The 16,657-nt window shown below is 32.5% G+C and overlaps 1 protein-coding gene across 1 annotated transcript in view; it reads right to left on the reverse strand.

Moving 5' to 3' along the window:
* Window positions 1-3,629: 3,629 nt before the first annotated feature.
* Window positions 3,630-16,657, reverse strand: part of LOC124538518 (Down syndrome cell adhesion molecule-like protein Dscam2) — a 113,626-nt gene continuing 100,598 nt past the window's right edge. The window contains exons 30-35 of the mRNA XM_047115604.1: window positions 16,259-16,373; window positions 15,665-15,830; window positions 10,244-10,395; window positions 8,372-8,536; window positions 6,494-6,601; window positions 3,630-4,175 (exon numbers count right to left, since the gene is read on the reverse strand). Of these exons, the coding sequence (XP_046971560.1) occupies window positions 4,054-4,175; window positions 6,494-6,601; window positions 8,372-8,536; window positions 10,244-10,395; window positions 15,665-15,830; window positions 16,259-16,373 (828 nt within the window). The 3' untranslated portion in view covers window positions 3,630-4,053. The remainder of the gene's footprint in view (window positions 4,176-6,493; window positions 6,602-8,371; window positions 8,537-10,243; window positions 10,396-15,664; window positions 15,831-16,258; window positions 16,374-16,657) is intronic.

Consider the following 16,657-nt stretch of genomic DNA (forward strand, 5'->3'; position numbering starts at 1 on the left):
TTCATTTTGCTATCCGGTCATACAATCTGTTCCAATATAAAGCACTAACTGTTCTAGAACACCCTTGTGCACCCTTCGTCTCTTCACATGCGTGTTAATTTCAATTCTCCTTCTAAATTCGGAAGTTTAAATGACATTTCTGTTTATCTTATATATTAACAGTATAGGCCTATTTTTGTCTTAATGGAACGAAACCTGCACATAAGAAGTCGTGTCACAGTTCCAGAGTTTTAGAAAAAGAGGATTAGGTGACAATTTAATAAATAATTAATTTTAGAGAGCTCTGAAAAAAGTTACTAGCCGATGAAACGTTTATAATGTCAAATACATTAGAAAAGTAATGTATTTGACATTAAAAATAATTCGTAAAGTGGCTTTCATCAGTTTACAATTAAATAAGTTCAAAACAAAACCTGTCATGGGATTTGAAATAGCTAAAATTTTTGTTAAACAAACGGTAATGAACAGGCGACCCACTATTTGTCAACTGATCTCACAGTCTTTTGTAAAAAAAAAAAACCATTTCGCTGTACGACTTTAATAACAAATAATAGAAAAACTTCCTATATATATTATAATGATATTCCAAATTAAATAAGTAAAACATATTTGAAGAGTTTAATAATAATATTTCTGCTACTCAGATTTCGTAAGGCGCAGACAGCATTCCAATCGATCTCATCTTTGATAGGAATCTCATATTGGAATTTATACGTATGGGAAGAATATATTTATGAAAAAATTACCAGGGTGGAGGGTGATTTTTCTTTGAAAAGTTGGGAGTGTAACTAAGACGACAAATATATTGACTCTAAATTTTTTCCCTTGATAAAAAATATACAAAATGTAAAATATACTTTGGACTGAGTATTTATTTTATGTATTTTTTAATCATAATTTTATTTGATTAAAAATAACAATATATTTGATTGTGTTAAGGGAATCGGGGACAGGTAGTTTATACAAAAAGGTTGCATATAATTATTAAATATATTTTACTACTGCAGATATTATTGATAGTAATTTGGTTCTGTTGTAAATGTTGTATATATAAGACATAAACTGTTTGTAAATGAGATAAATAAATTAACCATATTATAATAATTAATCAGTTTGTAAAATATAATTAATACATTTAACATAAAATTATAATTTCAAATATTTTTGATTAAAAGTTACGGAGATAGACTGCAATGAATAATAATGATAATGATTTTTGACAGGGGCGAGGTCAATAAATAAAACAACAGCTGAGATAAGTAATTTATATTACAATAAACATTCTCACATAGATTCAATATTTACACAATACAATTATATTGTCATAAAACATTTAATAAAAATTGACTAGGATTTTATGATATCTACAAATTTATTTACAAAATTTAAGCTCCCTTTAAAAGTATAACATCAGTCAGACTAAATATTTACATCTATCATTCTCACATTAATCTATTTATCTATTACGATTACACTTGAGTTTTTACGACTTTAATTAATAATAATCAATAAAGTATTGATACTGACTTTTTGTTGTATTGGCACCCAAGTGTAGACGTACCTTACGCTTACTACTATTCTATCCACAACATGAGACAAATTCCAAAATTGTTGATTAAACATGGCAACACTGTATTACTATAGATACGGATTATGTGGTATTGTATACAAATAAATTTCTTATTCTATTTTCTTATGTTAGATAAAATGGCAGTCAAATGAAGCGTAATATTTAGTAGAATTAGTAGATTAATTAGTTGTCCATGTACTACGAACTGGCGAATTGTTATATTTAAACAAATGTCCAATAATAAATGGTTTGTCAGATATATGTATTTACTGTATATTGTAAGTAGAGTATATTCAATCGTCTCTCATTTAGTAAATGGGTATTAATTTTTGAAGATTACTGAAGTTCTTTGTTATTCACTATTACATTAACATGGTTGTTTTTATCACGAGTCTCGTGAACAAGACATTCGTAGATAATGTCGAAATATCGAGCTTCAATGAACAAAAATAAAAAACATGGTAAATATCCCGAAATCAATAACTTTAATAACTAAAAGTTTTCTGAAATCGATATTTAATTGTTTATTCGTTTTAAATATTACTTCGGAAGTCCGTTCTGTCAAAGCTGAGAGAACGGTAAATCAATAACTAATAGGGTATAGGTACAACTGCGTGATTCCGAATATTCGAATAGATTAAACAAAATGAAAAAAATGTATCATATAACCCGCATTGGAGTGGTTTGTTTCATAAACATATGTTTTTTTTTTAAAAAGAGAAGGCCTAGCAATTTCATATTTACAGGCTACATGGCAAAAAAATCAGATCAGCTCACATTTATCAGTAGCTATAGTTTATATTTCAATATTCATAGCTTTCTGAGTGTTTAGAGATATAAGTCACGATTGAGTTTTCGCGTTGATTACACGCGCCTCTGATAAATGTTACTGTAATCAACTTCCTTAAGGTGTTTACCATTATTACTCGAAGGGCAAACATTGGCTATGTTTTGATTCATCAAAGAATTCGAAAAAAATTGGCAAATGTCATAGTAACATGCCGGATAGGTAATGTTTTAATTATTAATTACTTATATGGAGTAGTGCTTTGTGCAAGCCCTTTTGGTTAGGTACCCCTTGATATTTTACGGCCAAACAGAAACGATATGTTCCTATACGAAAGGTGTAAAGTTAGGTGTCAACTACAAAGGACATAACAACTCAGCTCCCAAGTTTGGGGACAATTGGTGATGGTTATTTATTGGTAAAATATACATTTCGAACCGATGGCAGCTTCAAATTTAATGAAGTACAAAAGAGGACTTCGATATACTTAATGTACTTCATTGAAGTATATTTTAATTTTGATGCTTGAAATAAGTAAAAAGATTGACATGTCTGTCAAATGCATGCATATGTTATTCACGGCATTGAATCTTAGCAAAAATAATATTTGCAGATTCTCATGACGTAACAATTCAAATATTCAAAATTTTATGTTTTGAAAGTGGCTTATAAAAAGTCGAAACATTTCATATCCTTTTTCGATAAAATCTTAATGTTCCTAATACTTTCATATTACATTTAGCAGAACCGTCCGTTCACAAAGCGAAGCTACCAGAATGTTTCTATTGATTTTATCTTGTTGTAATGGCAAACACGCTTTAAATTTCTCCTAGATCCTTGGATTTAGAAGATAAATCAGTCCGGCTTTGCAATTTAAATGTGTTTTCTTTACCTTTTAGCTTTCCAAATTTCGCCTTTTATTTTGATTACACTTTCATTAAGCCTGTAATTGAATTAAACTTTATAATTGATAATTGGTTTCTTAAACATTTCCAGGGTGACGGTTCCGATCTAATTATTATACATACTTTATTTTATTGCATTTAAAATTAATTCATAAAATGAAGGAAATTAAGTTAAAATATGATAATAACTTAATCGAGAATGGCGTTGTTATAAGTAATTATTGCTCTAAGTAATACAAAATAAAATACCTTATAAATCAGACATTCCTTTTTGGTTTTTGATAGATCCACCCGTGTAGGTCACAACCATTTAAATTTTAAAATGGCATTGATGCCATTGGGAAAAGACAAGGAAACGACAAGATTTCAGAATCAAGGGACTTTAGATCAATTGCAAGCGCATCGACAATAAAGATATGGTTTATAGTTTCTGAGTTGTATATGGAATCAGCGGACATAGACATCTTACATATTATTGATTGACGTTCTTAGAAGTAAACATCACATTACATAATATATAGAAATCAAAGATGAGCAGAAGAAAGGGATAGAAATCGCTCCATCTCAAAATTAATGCATTTATCTAAGTCCGCTGACCACCCAATGCTCGTTACAAGCCTGTAAAGGACTACTTATTTGAGCACATAAGAGAATGACATTCTGACGATTCCTATATTCAAGTTACATCTCATCATAAATTTAAGATTATCCTTGAAATAATTGGCAGTTTAAAGTTGCTTAGTCGATCTTTTAAGACTACTTGTGTGCATTGGAGTTCCTTTACCACGGCGCTAGCTGTGTTCGTGATGTGTGCGCGGCGAGAGGGAACCCGGACCAGACTCCGCGCTGGAGTCGCCCGCGTACACCTCCGAGAAGCCGCCTCCGCTCCCACCGCCGCTGCCACCGCCACCACCTTTTAAATATCAATAGTTCAAGGCTAGCCATGTCCGCGGTTTGATTGATATGACATATTGACAAGTGTCTTGTCACGGATCTATAGTTTGCTATTCTGTCTTGGAAAACCCAATAATACCACCAATACCTTATAACGAGAACATAAATAACTAAAAGTCAATAAAAAACTTTTAAAACATATTTTTGTATTTCCATTGGGCGTTTGCACAATTTAATATAAGATTTATTAAAAAACTAATGTACACTTTGCTATTCTTTTCCATATCGAATTGTAAACGAATATTGCATAATTCTTTGACCCGGCAATAAAAGGCATAATATCAATAACGTTTACTATTAGTGATCAGAATAGAAACAATGAACGTATATTGGTTTTGTATATAACATTTGCCCTTTATTTGCGGTATAAGTAATTTTTTGCTTACTTTTTTAGCTCATATCAATTTGTCAAATTGTATTTTGGCCAATGGCCAAACATGTTACCCAAAATTGTATATTGGCCCTTAAATTGGCCCAAAGGTTCAGAACCAATCTTTGACTCTATTATTTGGTCCAATCAAAATTCTATTATGTCCAATTTGAGAATTTGTCTTATTAATATAAATCCACCTACGATTATACGAATTTACACATTTTCGTTACAAGTATAGGTACACGGTACAGAAATAGTCTCTGTAATGTGGATCACGATATTTGCTTCGTATATCATAAATCATTATTAGATAGAAGTTCATGATGTATTGCATGAATATGTTAACAAGTTGCGAGGCGAATGATAGATGATATGCCGAGGTAAAATATGCGATGGGCATACATCATTTTGCGAAAATAGTATCTGATACATAATATTATACCTACTTAATATTTTTCATTTTGTTTAGATTGATGAAGCGTTCGTGAATATTACACATGATAACCATAACCTCCGGACCGATGGTTATAACGGCTTATCTCAATGGAGTAAATTCGTGAATTAAAAAATCTTTATAACAATAGTGCAAAAGTGTGTACGTAATCACAGGTGCTCTCGCCACAATTCTGTCTGAAAATAATCCTACGCGGATTAACGTTTTCGCTGGAGGATTCGTTTTAGAGCTATCAAATTTTCAAACAAAGGGCTGCTAATGAGAGTTTCTTGATAGATAGATAAAACTCCAATTCCCTTTATTAGAGGCACCCAGGTTTAAACACAGGATCACGGAATCTGTAGCCAAATAAATAGGCACTACAACAACGAAAAGTCGGATATCACAAATCATTCATTTGTCTGTTATGTTATTTAAGAAATATTTACGCGAATATTTGTTATGTACAATTAAAAATACTTATCCTATTTTAATTCGAAATCATAATTTGTCAAATTTCTTTAGAGAATTTTGGTCAGAGCATGTCCATGTCTCGTTTCACAGAACAGGTTTATTTTTCTCACGAATAAAATTAACTCATTAGTTTTATTATTAACCAATTTTCTTAACGACATAGGCATTTATTTAAGCTACCCTCATATAATACTGAATTACCATAGATTCATTGATTTGGACGTCTAATACTTAATGTGGAACTGTTTTCATGCATATTAAAAGAAACTGGTTACCACTCTTGTACACAATCTCCAAACGAATTGTACGCAATTAAAATACCTGCTACTCTTTTCAATATTATACGTAAGAAAGGGATAGCACATTCATTATCAGCTGGTGCTAGTAATAAATCAGACAGCACAAACATTGGTACGTCCAGTCTACAGCAGAGAGCTCTTTTGTTTGCAAAAATAAGTCTTTGTGATTCATTTTCTGATTCCATCTTAGTTAGTCTTGTCTGGAATCGAACATTTTTTTAATCCGTTTACAATTACTTAAGCTTTTTAAAAATGTCGCATGCAATACTTAAAGTTAACATAAATCCAACATGTTTAAATATAAATTGTACGATTATTTTTCGCATCCAATACCTAAAAGTTAATATAATTTAATATAATTATCTTAAGTATTTCAGACGTAAGATCATGTCACCTTAGGAATACTGGTGGTATATTTATAATGCCGTTATCTACCTAAACTAAATGTTGAACTATGAGCCAAAAACGCGGTATGAATGTAAATCTATGTAACTTATCGACGATAAGACCATTAATTTATTTATAAAATCAATGAAAATATCAAAAATCGGCGTAAGTCAATAGAGAATCTTTTTCTTATTAATATGCTATCAAAAGTGCAAATCGATCAAATGTCAGTTAACGGCATTATAGACATACCACGGCAGAATATCGGATGGGTAAATGGTTGTGGTAAATATATGTATAAAAAAAATTACCATGATGCGAGAGAGGCACGCAGTAGGAAGTGCCGGCGCAGTGACGTGGCCGGACCTTCTCGTAGCGACTCAGCTGCTGCAGCTCGCAATCTGAGTGGTGCTTTTCAACTGTTACAATATTATACGAATATTTACTAATAACCATCAATTAAAATCTATATATTTTAGTAATCAGATGTAAAGTTTAACTATAGGTAATGAAATAAAAATCTTACAATAATTGTGGCAAATTTCTATATGACAACACTTTTTGTGAAATAGTATTTAAGTGGAGCCGTGTGTCCTCGAACACAATGTGCATTAGAAATGTGCACTTTTCCACCATCCATAGACCTTTCCAAGTGGAATACAGCGATACTGAGTGCTGCCGTTTCGCGGTAGAATATCTGATGAGTGGTACATACACAGATGCACATGGCTTTACCAGCGAGTAACTAAATAAGGAATTAATTTACGAAAGACCACGATTCTGATATCTCATGAACTACAGGCGTAAATTTATCCACGAGATCAGTGGAGCAGAGACATACGGTTTTGTATAAAGAAGTATATAACGGCTTGATATATACTTATATCGAGCCGATATATACTCAGTGGTTAGAATGCGTGCATCTTAACCGATGATTGCGGGTCCAAATCCAGGCAAGCACCACTATATATATGTGCTTAATTTGTGTTTATAATTCATCTCGTGCTCGGCGGTGAAGGAAAACATCGTGTGGAAATCTGCATGTGTCTAATTTCATCGAAATTCTGCCACATGTGAATTAAACCAACCCGCATTGGAACAGCGTGGTGAACGAAATATGTTCCAAGCCCTCTCCTTAATGGAAGAGGAGGCCCTATCCCAGCAGTGGGAAATTTACAGGCTGTTACTTTACTTTAAGTATATATCACCCCATCGTATAATGATGACAATATTATTTAATAATGAATGTTGTGAATATTTGAATAATTATAAAACTTTATTAATTTTTTAAATGCATTTTTTCAATCTCCTACTTTTATATGGTTTCTATGATCTGTTATGGAATAGAGGAGAATACATTTCAACTACGATCTGAATACCGCTTAAAGTTATTGCCACTAACTTTGTAAAAACTTTAGTCTCGAGAGAATAAGTTTTCCTTTGATCGGATTGTTTTTGGAATCTCTGTCTTTTATTTAATCCGAATTGAAAATTAAATTATTTATCAATACTGTGTAGTCTCCTAGTCATAATGCCTCAATAGTTGGAATATTTGAATTTTGGTTTCTAAAATGAAACAAATTTGCTAGTGGCCATCACCCACATAGATTGACGCTATAAGTTGTATTAACTATTTCCACCACACGTTGGAATAGTGTGGTGGAAAAGCGAGTAGGAGTTGGCTCAGTTGTGGGACATTTACAGTTGATTTATTTATATTGGAAATTAATTCAAGATACATTTACGAACATAGCTAAAACGCGGACCAATATTTGTATTTTATGTTAGTTAAGAAACATTAGCCATAAAATGTACTTACAAGAAAATAAGATGTTTTGTATAGGAGGCAGGATGGGATTAGGCTTAAGGCGATGTGAGCAATTCCCGTCGGACTTTAAATATATAGAGGTTCTTTCGTCAAACATATAAAAGCAAATAATAATCTGAACGAACGCATATTTGGATTATTTCATTTATCACACTGTCTCATAGTCAATCGATCTATACACACAGGAGAGGCAAAACTTTTTGACATCTAAAATGTTTCATCGAAAAACTATTTACATTGTTTCCAATTTGACAAAGAATGGTTATTTGAGGTGAAATGTCCAAGAAGTAACTGGAGGACAAAGGGACTTGCAATGTTAGGTTAATAGGTTCTAGGTTCTGTGTGTGTGTGTAATATTCACCGTCTGCACGCTCCCTGTGCCGCTGCGGGTGCTTCCTGCAGGGTCGGTGCGGCGGTGCGTCGTTGTCACGGTGCCCAAACGTGCGGAACTGCAGCGTGTGGTCGAGCGTCGCGGCCGTCTCGCCGCCCACCGCAAAAGTCGCGTACGGACTTATCTCGTATACATCTATTACATCAAATAATTCAATAGCTAAACTTAGTCTCGTTTACGTTATTAACCAATGATTAAGGGTTCAAACCCAGGCAAGCACCACCGAGTTTTCACGTGCTTAATTTGTGCCCGTAATTCGAAATTCGAAAACATCGTGAGGACACCTGCGTGTCTAATTTCTTTGAGATTCAAAGGAATTCTGCCACATGTCTATACACTAATGGAGAAGCGTGGTGGAACATACACACGTGGATATAAATACAGCAATTTTTGAAGTTACACACTGTAAAAGTTGCCGTTTCATTAACATATGTAGATGAAGATAATTTGTTCATTCAGTATTCAGAGCGCCTATCAATATATCATGAATTTAGAAAAACTTTACATACTAATAAATTGTAAAAGAGCTTTATTAAGTAAATGTATCTTTGTGGTGTGTGTATTGTTTTGTTAACGGTACTTTTTTATGGTATAGGTTGGCGGACGAGCATGTAGGCTACCTGATGGTAAGTGGTCACCATCACCCATAGACAATGACGCTGTAAGAAATATTAACTATTCCTTACATCGTCAATGTGCCACCACCCTTGGGAACTAAGGTGTTATGTCCCTTGTGCCTGTAGTTACACTGGCTCACTCATCCTTCAAACCGGAACACAACAATACTGAGTATTGTTATTTGGCGGAAGAATAACTGATGGGTGGGTGGTACCTACCCAGACGGGCTTGCACAAAGCCCTACCACCAAGTAAACTTATGTTCCCATTCATACATTATGTGTTTTTTAAATATTATATAATGTTATTTCATGTTATTTTAGTAATCCGAGCACCATTAAGGGCGTGTTTACAAGAATTCATTTCACGGTCTGCAGAATTTAATCTTGAAAGAAATAGTGTAATGTCTTCAGAAATCCGTTATAAAACAGCATTAAGAGCCGTGGTGCGTTAACCCTTAAGCATTCTCATAGACGATAGAACAATATTGCCCTTACAATCTCGTTGTATGTGAAAAATATTTTACAGTATAATTTTGGATTATGATTTAAAATTATTATGTTATAAAGTTAATAATAACAACGCATACCACATAAGGCGAGATGGCCCAGCGGTTACATCGCGTGCATCTCAACCGACGATTAAGGATTCAAACCCAGGCAAGAACCACTGAATATTCATGTGCTTAATTTGTGTTTATAATTCCTCTCGTTCTCGGCGGTAAAGGAAAACATCGCGGGGAAACTCGCATGTGTCAAATTTCATAGAAATTCTGCCTCATGTGTATTTCACCAACCCGCATTAGAACAGCGTGGTGGAATATGTTCCAAACTCTCTCCTTAATGGAAGAGGAGGCCTTAACCCAGCAGTGGGAAATTTACAGGCTGTTACTTTATATCACATAAAATGTTATAAATACTGTTGTACTTTGTATGGAGTAAATTAAAAAAACATACCTATGAGAAAATACCTAACGCAAATCGAGTTAAAAATGTGTAATTAGAAGTTGCCATTCAAATTGTAGCTTGTCTTTTAGAAACATAATAGAGTAAGTTGTGAGTAATCTATCGAAACTTTTTTTTATAAACATATAATCACATACACACACATAAAGACAGAAATAAAAATACAGATGTAATTAAAGATAGCTATCTTTTAAAAACGTCATGCATTATATAAAATCTAATGAAAGAATAAAACATCCATGTCGTACATAAATTCTCACCGGATGCCGGGGACAGTTTGTCATGCTTGTAGTCATGTTGGCAGTTCCGTATGTTTTGCTGTTCGGGACAGACGGACTTATCGGTACTGGCTGCGGAGTGGCTGCAGCGACGAGTTTCCTCCTCGATTTGATCGCCACAAGAGAGGAGCGTGCTAAAACGAGAATGTTCTTGAATACTTTCTTTTTATCATAGTTACAGATCTCGTGTTATTTATTTGTTAGATATATATCTAGAACACAGACCATATTGGTAGCATTTTATATTTAATTTATATTTGGCGATGTCAGTCGTTGATTAGGTGACGTGACGTGAATTTAATCGCATGTTACCTGAAACAGTTTGCGAAAAGATCTTACTAATGGAATAATTGGTTTACGAAGAAATTTAAGACTTATTCTGAATTTTAAATATCAAAATTCAAAAATAGAATACACTCTATTTTTTTAATCTTACAACAAACCAGCTGAATTGAAACATTAAATATTATATAAGATAAAAACAAAAAGAAAATTCTTGTTTTTATAAATATGTATAACTATACTAAAATTATTATTTTTTGATATTCCTGTATGACAGGTTGATACGATGCATATTATATTTTGAGACATCGTTTATTATGTCAACATAGTTAGAGCCAAAAATATCAGCCTGGGCACGTTGCCCAATCAATCAATCACAGGTACATACAAAAATTAAAATATGTGTCCATTTATGTCTCTTTACATTAGAGTCGTTATCATTTTTACGTCAAAAAATTGCAAAAAATCATTTAACCAATTACCGATATCTTAAGTTGTATTATTTGTTTTATTAATCCTTATAAATATAAATTATATAAATTTTATAGTTTCATTAGTTTTGTCCGGAAATTGGTCAGATATGTAGAAGCACAATATATTTGAATTTATAGTATGTTATGTAAGTATAAAACGGGTGAAATGATAGCTTGTTTCAATATTCATTGGGATTGTTTGTTACACGTTCAACTAAGTCATCCACGGACAGTAAAACAATATATTTAAATGTTTCGGTTTGCAGGTTGAGTGGGCCAGTGTTTACGTTCACAATTTTCATAACATCTTAAGATCCCATAGCTGGTAATGCATTGACGGTAGACGAAGATTGTTACTCTTTCAAGTGCTTTTTTGTGTGAAGAATTAATAATAATATATGTTTATATAAAATATATATGTCACCGTAAAATTGGAAATACTCTTAGATAATAATCTATCTCGCGAGATTGTGAACTGACGAAAGATTGTGAACCGTAACATACTGATTATAATTTATCCATTTTTATTCGTTAGTTTATAATCTACCTAGTTTTTTATCTAGTTTTATAAGTAAATTTCAGTTGAATTATAAAAAGTCTATTAATTTTATACATAATTATTTTATAATGCAAGTCAATACTAGTAGCAAGATTAAAAAGTTTTTTCTCGAACGTTTTCCAAAATGGCTCTTAAACTTAATTGAGTTCAAATAATACCCAAACTCATCGTCTGATCACTCACGCTTGAACAAAAGTATTTGAAAGGTTTCTACTAAAACCTTATCCTTGTAAAAGGATATTGATAAAAAGGGTAATAAAAGTTATTATATTTAAAGGGTACGGTTAGCTTACAGAGGTCCAATGGCAGGTATACGTAAATTTTAAGCAAAGACGGTTACTTCAATCCCATACAGCATCACTATTTTCATGTTTCATGCATCTCGTGCTAGAGGTAAACATCGTAAGGAAAATAGTGTTATTGAATGAGTTTCTGCTACATGTTTAATGGAATAAGAATCAAACTCCTTTGCCTCATGAGAGGGAGCCTGTTACTGTTTCAATATATAAGTACCCTTCGAAAACACCGTTTCCTAAGATCAGCAACCAAGCCCGCAAATTATTATAAAAATACATATTTTGTCCAATTATGATACATCGTTTAAGAGTTGTACGCGGACTGATGTACGATTACAAATATACCTACGAACTGCAATTATTTACTCTACGCAATCAGGTAATAAAGAAATAAAAACAAAATTAATTATTTTATTTTGCTTGTTACTTGTTCGAGTTTGGAAACGTTATAATTATTTCCAAGCTATTGAAACGTGTTGCGGAAAATATATTAGAAACTCAGAATTTCCAACACGTTTCAGGGAGATGTAAAGCAACATGAAATGTGACTTGTAGAATAGACACTCTAAGTGGCCATATTTTCCTAAGTTTTAGCGCGAACGTTGGCGACATCCAGTGTTCTTGACGTACTGCGGACTACTAAAATATATATGTATTTCAAAGTAGCTTTTGCCTTTCCTGTTTTAATATTAACGGGGATGCAACAGTGTTGTTATAATATATCACCTATATATACAGAAATGGGTGTATATATGTTTGAGAGTAATGAACTACAAAACTAACGACGAAAAAACGATAACTATAAAAGTTGTCATGGATAACTATATGTATTTACAAACTCACTACTACACTACTCACCGTAAGATGGCGTTGCATCACATAAATTTCTGCTATGACCGCAGGACAGAGTCAAAGTAAAAAAAAAAAAGTTTTACAAAGCTCTTGGTTTTTTATTATTTTATTATATATATATTTTAAAATAATAATCAATAGATACTTTATACAAGCACTTTTTAATCGTCATTCAACAAACTTTATTAAATGCAGCTGCCATCGGTTTCTAAATTCAGATTCTACTAAGAAAAACCAGCCAGCAACTCAGTAGTTAGTCTTTTTCAACGTTTAGAAATACAAAGTTATGTTCGATAAATATTTATATAATACATCCTGCCTGTTAGTCAATAAGTATTTTTATCATCTATATAAATTTGTATTGAATAATTAATATGGGTTGAATTTATGAATCGGCAAAGTTAAAATTAATAATTGTGTATGCCTTGATACTTAAAAAGAAAAGCGAAAATAACGAAGATTATACTTTTTAAAATTCATTTCTGAGCAAGAAGGCAAACGGCCAAATGGAGTATCCATTAATGTTCGTGATGGTTATGTAATGTGAGATATTATATTTCTCTTGCCTGTTATTACACTGACTAACTTACCTTTGAAGCTGGAATGAAATAATATATCGTACTTATTTTAGATTGAAAAATATGAAGCCTTCTTGGTAGGCAATATTTGGAACAGAAAATTATAATGTGGGTATAATATACCCCATAACAATTTTCTGTTCCAAATACACTGTTAAAATATGTTTATTTATTTTTTCTATAATATTAAACATTTTTAAATTAAGATTTTTAAAACAAATCAATTAATAATAAAGAAATAAAAATGAATAATTGCGGCTGCACAAATCGTATAAAATTACTTTCTCTTCTCTATACTATTTAATTAACAAATGAGGTAAGTTCTGCTGTAATCTATGACTTCTGAAATTATTGAACAACTCAACTCAAATCCCTTTATTCAATGTAGGAGCATTACACTTACTTATTTATAGTCAAACTAAAAACAAAACACTATCACCGGTTCGGAGAATGCTTGACCTGAGAAGAACCGGTGAAAGAAACTCATCGGGTCTTTTTTTGACAAATGTATTATTAACATAATATGAACATATATTAATATTATACTTTATACCAGTAGTAGTAAGATGTTAGATAAAGATCTCCTGTATGTGCTGTTATAGTATATTGAACATCAATTCGTTGTCGAATAAATTTGTCTTCCTATAAAATGTCCCCGAGTGTTCCACTTGGTACAGGCCTGCACTTACAGCTTCCAATGCTTTCTGCCTGCAGTTGTCGCATATCTCGTATAGTTTATTAAACTTATCTCATCCTTTTCAATTATATTATTATTAGTGTATAATAATAGTAGCAATCTATTTTTATCGTGGACGATGTTGGGTCACCCTCTCTCTACACTATGATATCCCCTTTTAACCTACTTTAGAACTTCCAACCCTTCCTTTAAATATAATAAAATATCTGTAGAAATTTTCTTCTTTGTTCAGGAAAAATTGATGGTATTTAGCAGATTCCGTTACATAAAATTCCTAACAGTTTTTGCAGATAGCATCAAAGGAATAGCTGACCAAAACTCAAAACAAAAATTTACCTTTATAAAATGTATACGCCAAATGATTTTCTTTATTGATTTAGAGTACGTTTTATGTACCCTTTGACATTGAATTTACCCTTAACATGTGTATTCAAAATTATACGATAATCAGTTGAGCAGTTAAGATGCGCGAAAAAGCGTTACAAACAAATTCACTTACGCAGTTATTATTATATTAGTGTGTACTTAAATAAACGGTGCTATCTTGTAGAACATAATGTTGCCATTATTTCTTGCATAAAAATGGCGAATTAATAGATAATTTATTTTAATTTATTATTATATACACGGCAGACGGCCACATGGCTTTCCGGTGGTAAGTGATTACCGCCAACACGTTTGCGCGGTAAGAAATATTACCCATTTCTTACATCGCCGATAGCCAACCTTGGGAATTAAGAATATTAAGATTACGACGTCGCTTGTGTCCGTATATACTAGCTCATTCATCCTATAACGTTTAAAACAAGATTTGTTTTTTTTTTTAATATATAAAAATGCATTAAGGTGCTAATCTTACGGCTCGGATCGTATGTATCCGATTTTATACTTTTTTTGTATCAGACATTAAACCTTCTTAAGTAGGTATGTAGCCATATAAGAATATAATAAAATTGGTGCACGAGTTTACGAAGTAGATCCCAAAAACCAAGCTGTTCAACTGTGTTTAATGAGTATTTAGTATATTTATTCGTGAATTTTTAAATTATCAAATATTTTTAAGCTATTTTCCGTTTTTAATTTATCAGATGACAGCATAAAACTTCATTTTACTTGGTACGAAAACATTAACTTGATATTAAGAAATGATTGATGGTCCCGTCTGGATCTGACCTAATGACCTGTTTATTTTGTATCGAAGTATTCTATAATTAATGCCCATTCACACGAGCGTTAATAGCGTTATATTAAGATGACATTATTCGTAGTTTCGAACGTCGCTGTGGACCAAATTCGGTCCAAATAGACGACCAAATTTAATCATTACATAGTATAAAGCAAAGTAGCTTTCCGCTGTCTGGTCCAATGTATGCTTAGATCTTTAAAAATACACCACGAATTTTGATCCTGTTTATTTTAATACATACATTGATTCAAGAGCAAGGTTTATATATATAATACATGAACAATATTGTAAAGAAACAAAGATAAGTTTTGTTTTGGTATTATATGCAAAAAACTTTCTATTGAATCACTCTATCCATTAAAAAACCCCAAAAAAATCGTCATCATCAAATCTGCAAAACAAAATTTATGTTCAAAAAGTCTAAATTAATCTAAGGTATGGAGTTTTGTAACTTTTTTATCATTTACTTATATTACTCACCTCCGCTTAGCCATCAGTACGAGGAGCAGCGCAGAGACGGCAAGCGCAGCGAGAGCAGCAAATGCGAGCGAAAGGGCTCCGAGCACGCGGTCTGCGCTGTCGCCGTTGCTCACTGTGCTTGTTGGAATACCTTCCGTTTGGAATGCTACCGGCCGTCGGAGACGTTCTGTGTGTCGATTTAAGAACAAATTTCCATATTTCATTTGACATCTCCTTACTCTCATTGGTCCAAGATTTGAAAGTGGCTAGAACATTTGAATCATAACCGATTGGACATTTAAATGCGAGCACTTCTGAATATTCAATTTGTATTTTAATATCAATGTTTTCCTTCCCCACCAATGTTTTGCATGTTTTGCTCGAGCATAAAGAAAAAGTACGCGAATGCATAAAGTATACGATTTGGTGAGATGAAAATCTAACAAATGTGTGTTCAAAAATTACTTAGTGGAAGAATCTCTTAACCTATTCAAACGAAAATGAAGTCTTACCCCAGTAATGGGATGTTTGCAACTCATTAATTCATTGGTATTATTAGCATCTATCACAGAAGATTGATACATTTATTCTTTGTATTATAAAAAAGTTTCCTACCTCCGGAATGTGTCGTCGTAGCCGCATATATCACAGCCTGTTGTCGACTGGAATCTGTGGCCGTCCATAGTTTTAACGCGTACCAAGTGCCTACAGCCAGCCCTCCAATCACTACCTATTGGAATTGTTGGTAAATCTTATTTGGTTGGTCTTACTATACATCATTTACGCAATTACCATTACATGAAAATTGTCCACAAAATATGATAATAATTAAGATACTAATATACTTCTAAAATATGTATTTTGTTAATAAAAAATATACAGAAGATTGTTTCCGTATAGCGCCATTATTTATTGATACTTGTTTCATTAGTGGTTCGTATTGCTCGACTTAAGGCTAATTAAGTATCAGTACTTTGGTTATTTATGGTTAAGGCACTCTACTTATAGTCTATT

This window comes from Vanessa cardui, chromosome 20 (genome assembly GCF_905220365.1).
Source record: "Vanessa cardui chromosome 20, ilVanCard2.1, whole genome shotgun sequence".
NCBI lineage: Eukaryota > Metazoa > Arthropoda > Insecta > Lepidoptera > Nymphalidae > Vanessa > Vanessa cardui.